At 37.2% G+C, this 16,947-nt stretch overlaps 1 protein-coding gene across 1 annotated transcript; it reads right to left on the bottom strand.

Moving 5' to 3' along the window:
• Nucleotides 1–1,388: 1,388 nt before the first annotated feature.
• Nucleotides 1,389–13,945, bottom strand: LOC104103266 (uncharacterized). The gene is made up of 11 exons (XM_070199480.1): nt 11,232–13,945; nt 10,797–11,036; nt 10,119–10,248; nt 6,831–6,983; nt 6,485–6,711; nt 6,324–6,393; nt 5,546–5,752; nt 4,883–5,121; nt 3,723–3,801; nt 3,504–3,644; nt 1,389–2,314 (listed from the first exon to the last, which is right to left on the bottom strand). Exons 1-11 carry the CDS (start codon nt 13,712–13,714, stop codon nt 2,090–2,092), a joined length of 4,194 nt encoding a protein of 1,397 aa, XP_070055581.1. The 5' UTR covers nt 13,715–13,945; the 3' UTR covers nt 1,389–2,089.
• Nucleotides 13,946–16,947: the final 3,002 nt, after the last annotated feature.

Genomic DNA, 16,947 nt, shown 5'->3' on the forward strand with positions numbered 1-16,947 from the left:
ACCTCATGAACAATAAAAAATAGGGGATATTTTTTCCATACTCTGGCATTTTTAACTTGTGCATTTACTTGGATTTAGGCAAGAAATTTCACTTGTTTTTTTAAGGATAGCGACTAGCATATTACGTCGTGCTCAATTAAATAATAGATTTTGACTACGATTTGGTAAATGAAAGCCACCAAAAATTCATGGAAAATCAAACATAGGGGAGTTCAGAAAAATCGAAAAATCAAATGTAAGCAAGATATCAAATCAATATGTATATGGTTTCACTTAGTGGTATTAAACAAGAAAAGACCAAATTAAACCGGCTTATGAATATATTTAGTTTTAGTTTATACTGTGCATGTGTTCTTATTTTCCATTGGAGAAAATTTTGAGTATTGGTTCTAGTAATTTGGTCTTCTGGTTCTAATGGCACTTCCTCTTTTGCCCTTCTTATAACTTAACAAGGGATTGATGAGTATAAAGGCAATTGCCAGCGGATGTCGCACTTGGCAATTGCGATTATAAATCGCAATTGAAAAACATTATGTATAAAACGCTAACCGCATTCGTAAATTACGATTATAAGTCGCATTCTCTAATTGCGTTTATAAGTTAGTATTCAAATGCGCTTTTATAAGTCGCATTCGACGATTACATTTTATTTCATGTGGTATACCAATTGTGATCTATAAGTCTGGTGTGCATAGTTGCATTTACCATTGCGGTTTATAAGTTGATAAGTGCTACATATAAGTTGCCTTGATCATTGCGATTTATAAGTCGCAGTTCTTCTATTCGCTCCAGTTTTTCTTGTTCTCGATTTTCGTTTTGGACTTCCTTGTTAGTTACATATAAATTTTCTTTTTAGAAAACTAACTTTTCATTTAAAATTCTCCGATAGAGAATGACTTGTGAAAACAAAAAGGCTTCTCCTCTGATGATAATCTCTAATATAATTAATGATTGTCAATTTCATGGATACATGTAGAAATTCGCTAATGCATATGTGTACTCAATAGTCCTTTATCAATTGAATTTACATTGAAGGGTAACTCATTCCTCTCTATAGAAGAAACCTACTTTTATTTATTTATTTATTTGAAAAAGAAATCATTCTATGTTCTTTATCGAGAGTTACAAAAGAAAAGCTAAAATTATGGTGGGAAAAATTATATATAACGAATGAGGTGTCATTAGCCAACATAAATCACATTAAAAAAATACAACTTACCAATCCGAAAGAGGACTACATTTCCCTGGTCCAACACTACATTTGCATTTTGCAAAAATGATTGCATCCGAGTTCTCTCTGCTTTAGATTGATCTTCTTTCCAATTTATTGAGAAAAAGCAACTTGGTAAGATAGAGCGAAAGAATTCCAGGAATAGATGGACCAACAGTTAAACCAGATAAAACACTGTTAAACCAAAATTTGTTTGCCATTTCCCATAAGGGATTAGAATCAGACAGCAGTAACTCCTGTAAAAGATAACTTTAAGACCTTAGGCAACCAAAAGATTAAAACAAAAAGAAGGCTATCATTCGATTTTCTAAAATAATCATCGACCAGAATGAGCAGCATAATTACATAAAAATATACATGAGAGATAATTGCTGCATGCATGTGACTGAAATTTACGCTAAAATTCTCTCTTTTGGCTGAACATTTTGCAGCTGCTCTACAAAGTTGGTCTGAACTTTATTCTCAATATCAACCAGTTGAAATGGCGGTTGAATTGCCATTTGAGGATTATTAATACATCGTGTCACAGATACCTGCAGGCCTCTATCACAACGAATCTACTCAAACTCGAGTGCTTCCACTATATCAAATTACGGGTTCAAGGAAATAGGCATTTCCATCTTCCTCGACCAGTCACTGAACATCCTGCAATGTGCCTTGCAACATTGCATGTGTGACTGCACAAGCAACTTCTTCAATGACATGTCTTGGTCGCAAGTAAACTCATAAATATACAGCTCTTACAGCTCCACTGGACAAGCAGGAGACGAACTAATCAAAGCTTCATCTTTGTACAGGGCTGCAGGCACCATCTCTAGTTCTAGAGATATGTAGAAGCACCATACGCATACATATCTTTTACCATCGTGGATGTGATTCTCCATAGGTTCTCCAATACTCCTGTCCATAGCGCTTGCTACTGCTTCTTCCAAATGGAGAACTGTAAAAGTTAGACTGTCTCCTAGACCAGTTGGTCCTCTCAAATGGAGAAGAGTAAGAATCAGATGGTCTGCAAGAATCACTGCTTCTCGTACTGTCCCTCTGAACATCCCTCATTTCCTCTTCTAAGTCATGCTTTGATCGCTGCAACATGGAAATAATACAAAATTTACTTACCCACATAACAAAAAAATACACCCTTTCTCCCAATTTATCTGACCTACTTTCCCTTTTCGTTTGACCCCAAAATATGATATCCTTCCTTACATGGCAAAGTCAAGAAAAAACAAATGTTTATTATATAATACTGCTAAAGTGACATTTTTATTCCTTTTCCACATCTTCAACCATTACTTTAATATATATTTACCAAATTCATTAAAATATTATTCAAACATTCTCATCATAGTATAATTCATTCAAATGTTCTTTTTTTCCAACTCCTGAACTGCACAAGAATAGGTCATACAAAAGAGAGGAGGGAGTATCATAGCCTGTTTGGCCACGCTTTTAAATCAGCTTATTTTGAGAAGTGTTTTTCTCAAAAGTACTTTTCAAAAAAGTGCTTTTGGTGAGAAGCAGTTTGTGTTTGGCTAATTAATTTGAAAAGCGCTTTTGAACAGTAATTAGTGTTTGGCCAAGCTTTTGAAAACTGCTTCTAAGTGTATTTTTCTCAAAAGTGCTTCTCAGAAAAGTGCTTTTGGAGAGAAGCTACTTTTTTCTGCTTCTCTCAAAAACTGCTTCTGCTTCTCCTCAAAAGCACTTTTTTCCATCTAAAAGCTTGGCCAAACACTTCAATTTTTGGCCAAAAAAAAAAAGTTTGGCCAAACAGGCTATCAGACAAGTCACAATGACCAAAATGGAATCTTGCACATAAAAGAATGACACCACATTGGCAATGAAGGGAACGGGAATTGTATATTAATGAGATAGAGCTTTCCCAAGAATGATGTCCAGAATACTTCATAATCAATCATCTCTAAATTGAACCAAAACAGTAGTACGATATTTCTTCTGAATGATGAATGACGAATATGAGCTATATTAGGTCTTTTCCTAGTTGGTTCTGCAACAAATGTTTTCAACATACTTAATAAAATCATACTATTGTTTTTTAGTAAGTAACAAAATCATACCGTACTATTCTAGGAATTTATTTTCAAAACGACATTACATGGGAGTAAGGTGCGGTATCCGATAAGGGTGCGGATGTAGGTATCAGATTTGCCTCAATGAGATATAGCTTTAGAAAACTATTACAATCACAGAGCACCAGAGAAGCATATGATCATTGTTAAACATAACAAACGAAAATTTAATCGTGCTACTGTACCTTGTCGGAATCTGAGAGAACAGCATATGCCTCCCCAATCAATTTGAATAGCCTATCAGCATCCGTGCGGACAGTCTCAGAGATCTCTTTCCACAACCCTCCATCATCCACAGCATCATTCCTTGCCAAAATTTGACCCGCCTACATAAACAATAGAAAATGAGTACACTAGCAACTATTAACTCAACCTCTAAACTTCGAAAAGCTTAAGACTTGGACCTTGTCAGGATGATGTCTGAGGGCTGCTTTCCTATATGCCTTCTTGATGTCAGATTCCGTATCAGATGACTTGATTCCCCTGCCAGAGATAAATTCAAGATCACTAACATCTAAAATGCAGAGAATATTTCGCAGATGTTCAGGGATCAAAGGTTACAAGAGGTATACACTAGATCCAGCTAACTACAACACCGGAGTATCATCTAGCAGATGCAAGATGATCTTCAAGTCAGAACATTGACTATTTGAATCTCGTAGATGTCAATGTAGAACTAGGTTTCTCAACTTGTGATAGTTTTTAACAGAGGAAACTTATTCAAAAACTGTGAAGTATACAACATCAAATGGAAGAAGTTAATGCACACTTTATATCAGAGAAGTACTGTACCAACCACATAAAGCAGAACAAGCATTCTCACAGACTATATACAAAGATGGTAGTATCTATTTTCTCTATGTCACAAAGGCCCGCTCCTTCATGAAATAGCATCTTTAGGATCATCCCGTCAATGTTTATCACAATGTTTCCTTCTTCCAGACACCACTCTATGGGATTTGATTCAAAATATAGTGGAGACACAAATATTATACTCCCTATGTCCCAATTTATGTGACATTCTTTCCTTTTTAGCTTGTCCCAAAAAGAATGTCACTTTTCTATAGGTAGAAATAATTTAACTTTAAATTACCCTTTTACCCTTAAATATAATTTATAGCCACACAAATATCCAAGGCTTGTTTTAGGCCACAAGTTTCAAAAGTCTTCTTTCTTTCTAAAACTCTGTGCCTAGTCAAAGGGTGCCACATAAATTGAGGCGGAGAGAGTAATGAATAATGCAAGATTACACTTAAAATTTTGACTAAAATTTGACCTCAAAAGGTGAAATAAAAACAATAAGGAAGTAGTTACATTAAAGGATTTCAAGTATAAGAAACAGGGGATAATATATGATTCTAGTAGAAGTGTTACGTAATACAAGGACAGTGAAGAAACAAGGACATTCGACTTGGAAATGATGAAATATTCAATAACCAAGTAAAGAATGGCAAGCCTCGGCACTTTTACGAACTGCCTCCAATTCATTTACTTGGAAAGTGTTTTGGTGGACCAAATCATATTTATGAAGATATTCAACAGTAATTAGGAGATTTGAACCTACAAGATAAGATAAAGATCTAATGGAGTCCCTCTTTTAGTTTTCTCCTGAATTGACGAAAGCTGTCGACGAGTTCGCTTTGTTTCTTTAGCACTGCTTCCATTCGACTTATCTAGCGTCTCAGATTGTCGAGTCCTTTCTTGTGATTGAGTCTCCTGAAGGGATATGAGCCTCTCAAGATCATTTACAGCATGCTCATAGTCTCTAATCATTTCATGTAAGGTAGCCCTCCTTGAAACTGCCTGCCAAATTCAGAAGACCAATCAGATTAGTAAAACTCCAATTTCGGGGATAAATAACTAATACAACTGTGGCAGTATGGACAGCATAACTATGTTAGTCTCTCGAGCAGCAGCCCTCCTATAAAATATCAACACTAAATTTGTGTCTGAATCAAGAGTAGAGCATCCATGATAACTACAACTGAGCGGACATGCAATCTAAACTGATACTGCAACTTTGGCAAGTATTACTACTATTTTTACCTTTCAAAGTTATTTTCCACAAAGGGACAGGGGCATGTTAACATAAGCTGAAAAAACACTAAAATTTTGGAAAATTCTTGTGCGGTTAATGTTGATCAGTGTTTAAATAGTGGAGACACAATAAATCGTCCTTATTGTTGATCAGCGTTTAAATAGTGGAGACACCTTTGCGCAAACAAACCTTTGTGTAGTTCTTATCAAGAGCAATGGCAACACTGCAATCTGCAATGGCATCAACAATCTGACCAAGAGCTTGGTGAGCAGCAGCTCTATTGCAGAAACAGATAGCTGTAAAAGGACGCGACTCAACGCCGCTGGTTATAGCGGCACTATAATGGTCTATTGCTTCCGTATACTTTCCAGATTTAAATGCCTCATTTCCTGCTTTCTGTATATGGAGAGGAAAATAATAAACTTCTTCAGAAAAGCAATTAGTTGACACACAGAATCAAACTGTAAGAACCAGTTAAATTCTAACAATACACTGACGAAGAAATAATGATCAGTAATTTTGGTCAACCCAATACCCGAGAGATACATAAATAACAGGTGGCATATGATAGAGTCCCAATTCGAAAGACATATTCTAGAAGAAAGTATCAGCAAAAGGATAAAGAATTGAATAGTCTTGATGAAGTACAACTGCTGCAGTTTTTGAAATGCACATCTGATGAAACTGTCAACCCTGCCTGGAACTGCTCCAGCAGTTTAGTATATTCCTAGTTTTTAGTTGTCTGATCTTATCTTATTATGTGGTTCTATAAATATGTAATTAGTACTAGTTATTTAGGCATGTTCTATCAGAAATAAAAGTAATTTATTTGGAGCCTTGTCCTCTCCTTACGGACAACTTTATTGGTGTAATTGTGTTTAAGATTCTTGCACAAAACTATTGCCAATAATATTAACTTCTTTGTTCTATTTCTTCTATTATCTACTTCTGGTTACTATCAGCATACCTTGCAACGCAAAAGTTCACGGATAGTGGCTGCTAGAGCAGATGAAGATTCCTGGGTCATGTTTCCAGATCTACAGAAAAGAGGAGCAAAATTTCTCAATATCATCCCTGAAATCAAGAAGAGGAAGAGAGTTGAAAGTGCTTCTAGAAGTTCGAATTTACCTTTTCCCAACAGAAACCACTTCCTCTTGTTTCTCAATTAAGTTAAGAGCCACCTCAAACTTTCCAAGATGGAAGTACGACATGGACATGAGGCGCCATCTCCAAAACTTCATAGAGGAGCTTTTGCAATTGAAATCATTCAAGTTTGCAAAGTCAGAGGTAAAATTCTTTTCAGCAATATCAAGAGTATTCTCGCAAAGATCAATCACTTCATTATACATCTGCAGCTGTAGATTATTAAAGTAATGACACACATAATTCAGAACCAAGTAGCTATAAGTTTGAATGATTCAAAAGTTACCTAGTTAAAAAAGAAAAGATATTTGAAATCTATAATAGCACAAACCATGCAAAAAGCCTCTCCTTTCATTTCAAGTAATTTTTCTGAATAGCAGCTGATAGACAAGGCCTCATCGATAGTTCCAAGTGCATTTTTTGCTGCATCTGAAGTTCTTTGTTGCAAAAATTCAGCACACCGATGCATATGTTCAGATACTTTCTGCCACCAATAAATAACCAAACCAGAAGTTCATAAAAATAAGATTGTAAAGAAAGAAAGAAACAAATAAATTGCAGTAATCCCATTTAGCACATTCCTTTCTCGTTTGTTCACGGTGCCACTTTTATCGGAGTCCGGAACCAAAATATTGTAAATTTTGACTCAAGAGACAAAAATAGGTGAAAAAAAGTGTTGAGGACCATATTATGTATAATGCATCTAAAACATGTGCTATACCTTAACGGCCAATTACCCCGTTAAAATATAACGCATGTAATATATGCGCTATACTCAGTATTTGCAGCCATAATAATTGACTGCATAGCGCATCAATTATATGCGCTATGCATACTCCTCCCAATCCTCTGGTATGTTCTTTATTTCAAGAAAATCACATAAAATGTGGTCTATGAGTTATCTTTTCAGTATAATTAAAAATTTAACTTGGAAATTACCCATGTAACTCTGTGAATTTTTGTATATTCATGTATTTGTGAATTTTTGACTTATTTTACTCTCTGGCAGAATCTGTATTAGGAATTAGTATAAATATTTAAGTGTAAATTGATCGAGGTAGGTATGTAGTTTTCAATGCCATAGTCTACTTTATCTTCTAGGGGACATACTTGTCGATAGTATAAAAAGTTAGGCTAATACTCTGCTTTTTAGAAAGAAGGTCATCATTTGTTCTTTGGGAAAGTCATCATTTTTAATTGCCCAATACAAAAAGGTTTCCAAGCCACTCAATTCGACTATATTACTGCATTAGAGATCAAAAAACAAAATGATAGTTCCAGTGTTCAACCAAAAACAACCCTTAAGTTTAGTCTCGATACAAGTATATCATTAAGAAGGTGGGGTTGGGGGTATGTTTATACATAGCGCATATAATTGATGCGCTGTGCAGTCAATTATTATGGCTGCAAATACTGAGTATAGCATATATATTACATGCGCTATATCTTAACGGGGTAACTGACCGTTAAGGTATAGCGCATGTTTTAGATGCATTATACATAATATGGTCCTCAACACTTTTTTCTACCTATTTTTGTCTCTTGAGTCAAACTTTACAATATTTTAGTTCCGGATTCCTTTTATCACGGAGGTCAGAACCCAATCCAGGGTTATCAGCTTTGCAAATTGTTCTTTACTTTTCCTTCCTTGAGGAGAAGGAGAAGTTGTCAAATTTAACAATATAAAATACATATCCTAACCATGCAACTCCAACCCAAGGCCCTGACAATACATATGTTATGACACTGTTTATTCAGTGTGTGAGAGACAACCGTATCTTACAGTTCCAATATATATCTTAGAATTCTCGTAGGACATGCAAGGTTCATCGATCCTGAACTTACAGGGGTAGCATCAAATCCAGGTTGGTTCATGGTAATGATGTTGATATTGATCTTGAAGATGGATGATAAATCTATGTCAAAGGCTTTAAATATATTTTCATTATTCTTTGAAGTGTTTTTGTTTTCTACTATCACAGATTTATTTTCTGTATTTTAAATTGATCATGCTTCTTTTTTATCCGATCCACCCAGCCATCCCAATACATGTTATATCCTGATACGGCAACTATGACGGTCACCAAACCATATCATTATATCAAAATCCAGTGCAGCTTATAAACCAGGATACCATGTAAGATATGCTCTGATTTCACGCATGGAAACGGTAGAACCAGAAGTAGGACAGTTGATTCACACAATTATAAAACAAAAAATAAAGTAGGAAAATTCCAAAGGAACCAGAAGTTATTATAAAGTAGGGCCAATTTTCATTTAGCAGATTTACCTAAAGAGGATTAACGGAAAAAAAAGAAGCTATTCCTAACATTTCTTCATGACTTCCGCATTTCCCTCTTGATAATTTTGCCCAACAAATATGCTCGAAAGTATTTAGCAAAAACTAGTAAAGTTCATCAAAATTGGATGACTGTCACACTGTAATATTTCTTTCAGTGTCATGAAATCAGGGCCGTGTACTCATCAAAAATCTCTTTACTACCTTCACTCAGAAGGGCACCTCAAAAAAGAATATTATTAGTGTCTTGGCTAATTTTAATGGCAGAGCTTTATTAATCAACTAGCTAATGCTGGTGACACTAGCAGACTTTGTGCCAAGAAATACAATACTGTGCAGAAATTTGTATAGAATGATCAGTGTAGCTTAGAGACAGGGGCGGAGCTAGCCATCAGTTCGGCCGAACCCAGTAGCTTTGGTCCACACTTTATATTTATCTTATGAAATTCATTAAATACGTACTAATTATTAATTTAGAACCCAATAACTTAAAAGTATTAGAACCCCGAACCACTAACCTTCAAATCCTGGCACCGCCTCTGCTTAGAGACATCTTACAAACAACAACAATAACAACAACCCAGTATAATCCCACTAGTGGGGTCTGGGGAAGGTAGTATGTACGCAGACCTTACCCCTACCCTGAAGTAGAGAGACTGTTTCCGATAGACTCTCAGCTCCCCTCCCTCCAAGAACTCCCCATCTTGCTCTTGGGTTGCCTCGAACTCACAACCTCTTGATTGGAAGTGGAGGGTGCTCACCACTAGAGCAACCCACTCTTGTCAAACAAAGGAAGGAAATCAAGTTCCTTGTCAACAATGTTGAATGTCTGAAACTACATCTATAGACCCACCACATGCTTCACAGCCCCAATAGAACTCATCATCAACAGCTGCCGATCTTATTATTTTAGCATCTCTTACTGAACCACAAGCATTTTGGACAAAGGTCCTAAGCAGAGATCTTACTATTATTATTTTCTTCCTTTTTTTTTTTATAATTGTGGTGTCAGCTTGCGCGCAGCCGCGCACCTCGACTATTCTTACTATTCTAAATCAATTAATTGGCAATACTGCATACATTCTGCACTCAAATTTGATTAACCTAGTTTGACTAGCATGTTGATTAAGAAGTGTTTCATACGTGAAAAAGTAGAGTTGCATATGACAAGAAGTCATGCCAAGTTCAGGCCACATAGTGAAGTACTGGTTCACATTACTTTGAATTACTAACACTCAGAAGAGTTCGCATACAAAGAAATAATTAAGGATTTGAAATGGTTAGAGCATCAACTCCATGGGAAAAGCAAAAATTGGTCACCTGTGCCTTTTGCAAGCCATCTGCTGCATCAATTGTTATTCTCCTATCCAGGCACAAATTAATTCTTGATTCCAAGCAATTGTTGTAATACTGCATTGCTTCTTCAACCTCACCAAGAACCAGATAACAACTGGCATCCAGAGATAGTCAAAATATATAAGTTCGTGAACAAATAATTCACTCAACAAGAAAAAAAAGATAACGGTCTTATAAAAGAACACGCATCATTCACTTCAAATACTTAAACTTTAAATCAAGAATTATGAGACATCGGATATAGTTGGACCTCTTCACCACTTATCTCTTTGCCCCATTTGGAAGAACACATCCAGTTTTAGTTCAAATACAAGAGAACTATTTATTATTCTCAAAGGGAAAATGATGTCTGATCAAGGACTCACTAAAGAGCATATTCCAGATTTTCTACATATACCAAAATTCCAGCTTTCTCACATAATTTCACTCAAAAAATAATTTATCATAAAATTAGTATACAGAGATTCAATAGATAATTAGAGTGGTCTAACTTGTTGTTATCGCACAGTAAAATTGTCTAGCTAGAAGACTATGACCATATTTTACAAGACGTTCCTATCAGTATTAGATAGCGAAGATTCTTCAAATACTTAGAGTTATCAAGAACTAAGAGACATCAGTTGCGAGATGTAGAGCCCTTACTTTGCTGCTCTTAGTTTTACTTTAAGAAAGTTAGAATCTAAAGCAGCTGCAGATGAACAATCACTGATGGCTTCCCTCATCCTTCTAAGTGACATTCGCGTGGCAGCTCGGTTGCTGTAGCACAACACAAGAGGCTCCAGGCAAGAGGCTGGAATTTCTGTAGCAGATACTGATTTGATACCCTTAGTGTAGAAATCCTCAGCTTGCAAAAGATTTCCAGCCTTATAAGCTTGGTTTCCCCTGTCACAGATAAAATCTTTGTAAGTATGAAGAACAATTTCATATTATTTAATGCCAGAATCTGATACTTCGAGAAAAAGCCAGCACGCAACCAGAATGATGAAATTACTGCAGCAAATGTGAAAAGCAAAAGCTCAAAGGAAATCTTGTCAATGCATAGCAATTCACAATTGAGAGCCTCAGAGATATTAGCACCTGATCCGCCACTGTTCACAGGATTCCCGATCAGTATCAGTGAGGCCCAACTTCCCATGATCTTCATCAGCTTTGGACACATGAATCCCTTTGCTCCGCACATGAGATTTAACTCTGCTTTGGATGTCTACTGAACAATTGCGACCAGAGGAAGAATGTTGAACTGCATCAGACGAAAACTCAACTTTCCTATGATTTAAGTTGTTTGAACCACTATCAACTTTCAACTTGTATTTCTTCCTATACTGGTGCCTTATGGATGATAACCCATCTTGTGCCAAGGGTGAAGTATAGGAACTAGAATCTCTCCGAGTATCAGAGTCTTTTCCAGAATCAGACCCAGAAAATTTCTCATTTCCATCTCCACATTTCTTCTCAGACTCGTTGAAAACAGGTGCTTCTTTGACAGCAACCACATCCTCAGCAGATGTTGAAGAATTTGTATCCTGATATGGTGAAAAATCCATAGGTGAACAACATCCAGGAGACTCATTATTGTGCTTAGAACTGCCTTCGTTAGACGAATCAGTCTGCCCAGCCAACTGCTGTGCCAAGGTTCGTTGCCTCAATGACTTCTTCTTTTTCACTTTTTTGTCCCTCAATCTGCTACTTGTTCCACAACCCAACTTATCATTTACTCCGGAAAATAAATTAGCAGTAAAAGAAAACGATATATTAGAATTAGATGCACTAAAATCAGAAACGGGCGTCCCAGGTATAAATGGTGTGCTTGGAAAGCTGAACTCTTCCTTCTTCTCATCTTGATGGCCAGGAGGTGCTTCCGTGGTGTCAACTTTGTGCTGGGAACCAAAAACCTCTGGTGTAAATAATGGAAAGGGGATCTTATCCCTCTCCATGTCACTATTTAGACTATTCTGCAGTAATTCATTCAAGGTACCGGTCGTAGTGTTAAAATTTATTGGCTGATTTTCCTTCCCAGAGGTTCCTGCTGAGAAGCAAAATGAATTTACTTGCTCACTGGAAAGACCAAATTTAGCATTTGTATGCACCGTTTCTCCAGGCATCCTTTTGTCCTTGATTTCCTTTAATGAACTAGCAAAACTTTCACCAATTTCGGGTGCACAAGCTTTCTTAGCATTTGGTTCGCCATCAGTTGTATCAGCTTTATCAACACCACAGCTACTACCATGATCTTTCAAATTCAAATCTTTGGGCTGATCACAAGGATTACGCGCGGTGCTTTCAGTTGAAACATTTGATGTTTTTTGGTTAAGTCCGAACACAAATACATTCTGGATGTCGACACGTGACTTTTCATTCATGTTATTGGTCTTCTCAGCACCATTAACCTGTGCTGAATGGCCAATGTTCAATGAATTCATCTCATCAGAGAGTTTAAATATGGGGGCTTTTGGTAAATCAGTGTCCACAACATTCCTACTACTTGAAGCAAACTTGAGCTTCCCATCAGCACCCAAGTTACTTTTTTGAGCACTCCAAAAACCATTGTGATTTTGGGTTTTCTCACTATTAAAATCCTCCACGTCTTCAGCAAGCTTTGTATTTTCACTCACTTTGTTTTTTCCTTCGATGCCATTGCCAAAAGCAAAAGTGCCAGTGGATTTTGGACCCTGAGATTCTGCCCCCCTGTCTGCTCCATCTTTATTACACGCTCCATTCCCCAAGTCAAAGTTAGGTCTAGTAGCACCAAACACAAAGTTAGCTTTCAATTTATCCGATTGCAATGTACTTCCATTAGCAAATTTCCCAAAGTGGAAACTACCCGATTGCTCACTTTTATGAGACTCGCTTTGCTCGAGCTTTGAGTCAGTAGCCGACTCAAATTCGTTAACAATAAAACTAGAACTGACATTATCAAGATTCTTGACCTTGACCTGATCAACTTCCGGTTTCCCTACATTGCCACTAGACTTCCTCTGCCCAAATTCCAAACTCGACTTTATATTACTATCGCTCTCACAACAAGCAGGTGCCTCATTCAACACATTCGAATTAGACCCCAAGTTATTCTTATTTATTTGATCCACGTTCTTGCTCCTGAAGTTAAATTTCAAGCTACTCATATTATTATTAGCTCCAAAAACAAAGCCCAAATTCTCCAAATTCGAATAATAATTCTTACCAGCACCAAACACAAAACCCTCATTGCCAATTTCTTCTCCCGAGTTTGAAGCAAAACCACTATTATTAGCACTATAAACAGCACTAAAATTATCCAAATTCGTATTCAAAGTAGAATCACACTTACTAGTAGCACCAAATACAAAACTCGCATTGTTAACCGGGTTAACCCGATTAAACTTCAAATCCTTCGGGTCCACATTTTGAGTACCCGATTGTTTCCTCATCTTCACGAGCCTCGGCTTTCGCCTTGATCGACCCGAACCCGGTTTGCAATCAAAACCTGCATCGAACTTAGAGCTATTAGGATTAACGTTAGAGTTAAATGATTGAACGGAGGAACTGATCGGAGAATGAAAATCGGCGGCGGCCGACGACATAATCCAACGATGATGAAGGGTTTTGAGGTGCGAATGAATATCGCGAATTTGGGGATTTATGGTTTTTTGATTTTTTTTGGATGAATTCCAGGAATAGTTTTTGCTTGGTAATGAAGAAAAGGGAAATCTTTGAGAGAGTTGAAAGAGACTGTTGTGAGTGTTCTGGGTTTTTGTAGAGAGAGAGAGAGAGAGAGAGCGGGGTATGGGGGTTTAGGTTGGAGTTTGAAATTGTTGGTGGATTGGAGGCCGTTTTTAGGATCCTATTTAAGAAATAATATAAATTATTACAAAATTTAAAGTTTGTGATTTTAAATACAATATTTATTTTAATTATGTCACGATTTAACTAAGATGAAATATATTAAGTGCATAATATTATAAAATTGTATTAATTACTACCACACGGATCTGGAGTCACAATTCACGAGCATTCTATAATTTATTACAAGTAATAGTTTGAAAGAAATACAACTGTCTGAATGAAAGAAAACAGTAGGACATAAAAGATAGACGGGGACTTCAAGGTCTATGAACGCCGACAGATCTACCTTGAGTCTCCGGACAGCGGACCAATAGCAAAAACTCGATCAACCTGAGCCGGTACCAAAATCTGCACGTAAAGTACAGAGTGCAGCATCAGTACAACCGATCCCATGTACTGGTAAGTGTCGAGCCTAACCTCGGTGAAGTAGTGACGAGGTTAGGATAACACACCCACATATAATCTGAACAGTATAATCATGCCAGTGACAACAACAGTAAATAAAAAAATAATGCAAAAATAACGGGAAAGGGGACATATAGTGAGGGAATACAATATAAAGAGTGAGAATAATGAAAAGACATAATTAAACCGAAAATCCTTAAACGAATTGAGCAAATAAAACAGCAAAGGAAAACTACACGGCATCACCCTTCGTGCTTTTACTCTCAACCTCACCAAATAAATAAATAGAACGGCACTGCATCACCCCTCGTGCATTAAACCTCTCATAATATACACGGCATCACCCTTCGTACTTTATCACTCACAAATCATGGCACTACATCACCCTTTCGTGCATTAACACTCACATATCACGACACGGCATCACCCTTTGTGCTTTACACTCTTCCTCGCAATATAAATAATACATGCACGGCATCACCCTTCGTGCTTTACACTCATCCTCACAAATCACAGAATCAATAACAACTGATAGATATGAGTATCACAAAGAAACCAGTATTTTGCCCATAATCAATAGCACAATGTAACCTCAACTTTGAATCAATATTCGAAAGTTACCAAATCTCAGTGAAAATAGATATAAGTCACCCCACATTTCAAATAACCCGCTAAGCATGGATAGTAGAATTTAAGGGTACAAAACAGACAAGAATGTAATTTTACTCGCAAGTTATGACTCGACAACGACACATAGATGCTCGTCACCTCACCTATACATCGTATTTAACAACCAAACACGTAGCAAATAAAAACATAATACCTATTCCCTGAAGCCAAAGTTAGACACGACACTTACCTCGATTCGCAGGCCACTCATTGCTCAAGTACCATTTTCCCCTTAGAATTCACCTCCAACTCACTCGTATCTAGTCACAAATAGCTTAATACCATCAATTATCGCTAAAGGAATCAACTTTAATGAATAATTACAGATTTCCAAAATTTTCTCAAAAAAAAAAACCACCCCTGGGGCCGCTTGGTCCAAACTCGAGGTTCGGACCAAACTCCGTTTACCCATTCACCCTCGAGACCGAATATGTCATTAGTTCAGGAATCCGACCCCAAATCGAGGTCTAAATTCCCAAATTTACAAAATCTCTAATTCTCCTAAAATTCCTAATTTCTACCCTTAAAGAACAAGATTTAGGCCTAGAAATCTAGTGGGTGTTGATGGAAATTGAAAGGAATGAGTTTAATAATATGAACCTATGATTTGGTGTTGAATTCTCACTTCAAAAATTGCCCAAGGTTGAGTTCAAGCAAAGAAAATGTGAAATTTTGAACAAATCTCGTTTTTGAAGTCTGTTTTAAAACACTGGAGAGGTTTTCACCGCGTTCGCGAGAGGCCTGTCGCGATCGCGATGCACAGTGACCTAAGGCCTTCGCGTTTGCGAGTCTTTCTACGCGTTCGCGTAAGGCAGCTCCCCTCAAGCCTTCGCGTTCGCGACCCAATGGACGCGTTTGCGTAGAAGAACATGACCCCCCTCCCCAGGTCCCTTAAACTATCGCGTTCGCGTGAGACTGATCGCGTTCGCGAAGTGCACCACCCCCAATGCTTCGCGTTTGCGACCAGTCCTTCGCGTTTGTGAAGAAGAAAATTCCCCTGCCCCCATTTTACCTTTCACGTTCGTGACACTACCTACACGAACGCGAAAAAATGGCACACCAGAACAGTTGCTGCAATAAAATCTCAGATTTTCTAAGTGCAAATCACCCCGTAGCCTATCCGAAACTCACCCGAACCCTCGAGGCTCCAAATCAAGCATGCGCACAAGTCTAACAAAATCATACAGACTTGTTCGTGCGATCAAATCGCCAAAATAACACCTAAAACTACGGATTTAGCATCAAAATCAATGAAATTCTCAAGAACACTTAAAGTTAGTATTTTCTCAATCGAAGATCCAAATCACGTCATTTAAACTCCGTTTCTCACCAAATTTCACAGACATAGTTCAGATATTATAGCGGACCTGTACCGGGCTCTGGAACCAAAATACGGGCCCGATACCATCAAAATCAAGCATTAAGCATATACTTTAAAACCAGTAATTTTCTCAAATTCAATTTTAGTCAGAAATTCATTTCTCGGGCTATGGACCTCGAAATTCGATTTCGGGCATACGCCCAGATCCCATATTTTATTACGGGCCCACCGGACTGTCGGAACACGGGGCCGGGTCCGTTTACACAAAATGTTGACCAAAGTCAACTAAAAATCACTTTTAAATTCCAACAATTATTATTTCTCCTATATTTTCACATAAAGGCTTTCCGGAATTACGCTCGGACTGTGCACGTAAATCGAGTAGGATAAATATAAGATTTTAAAGGCTAACGAGCGTGGAATAAAGTCCTAAAATACAAGATGACCCCTTGGGTCATCACAGATTGTTACTTAAAATTTATTATATCGCTAAAACCATCGTTATGTAACGACAAAAAAGTCACTTTATAGAACCACATATTTGGTGTGATGACTTTTTTTCTCTTATCTTGCCCT

The sequence above is a fragment of the Nicotiana tomentosiformis genome, chromosome 4 (assembly GCF_000390325.3).
Source record: "Nicotiana tomentosiformis chromosome 4, ASM39032v3, whole genome shotgun sequence".
NCBI lineage: Eukaryota > Viridiplantae > Streptophyta > Magnoliopsida > Solanales > Solanaceae > Nicotiana > Nicotiana tomentosiformis.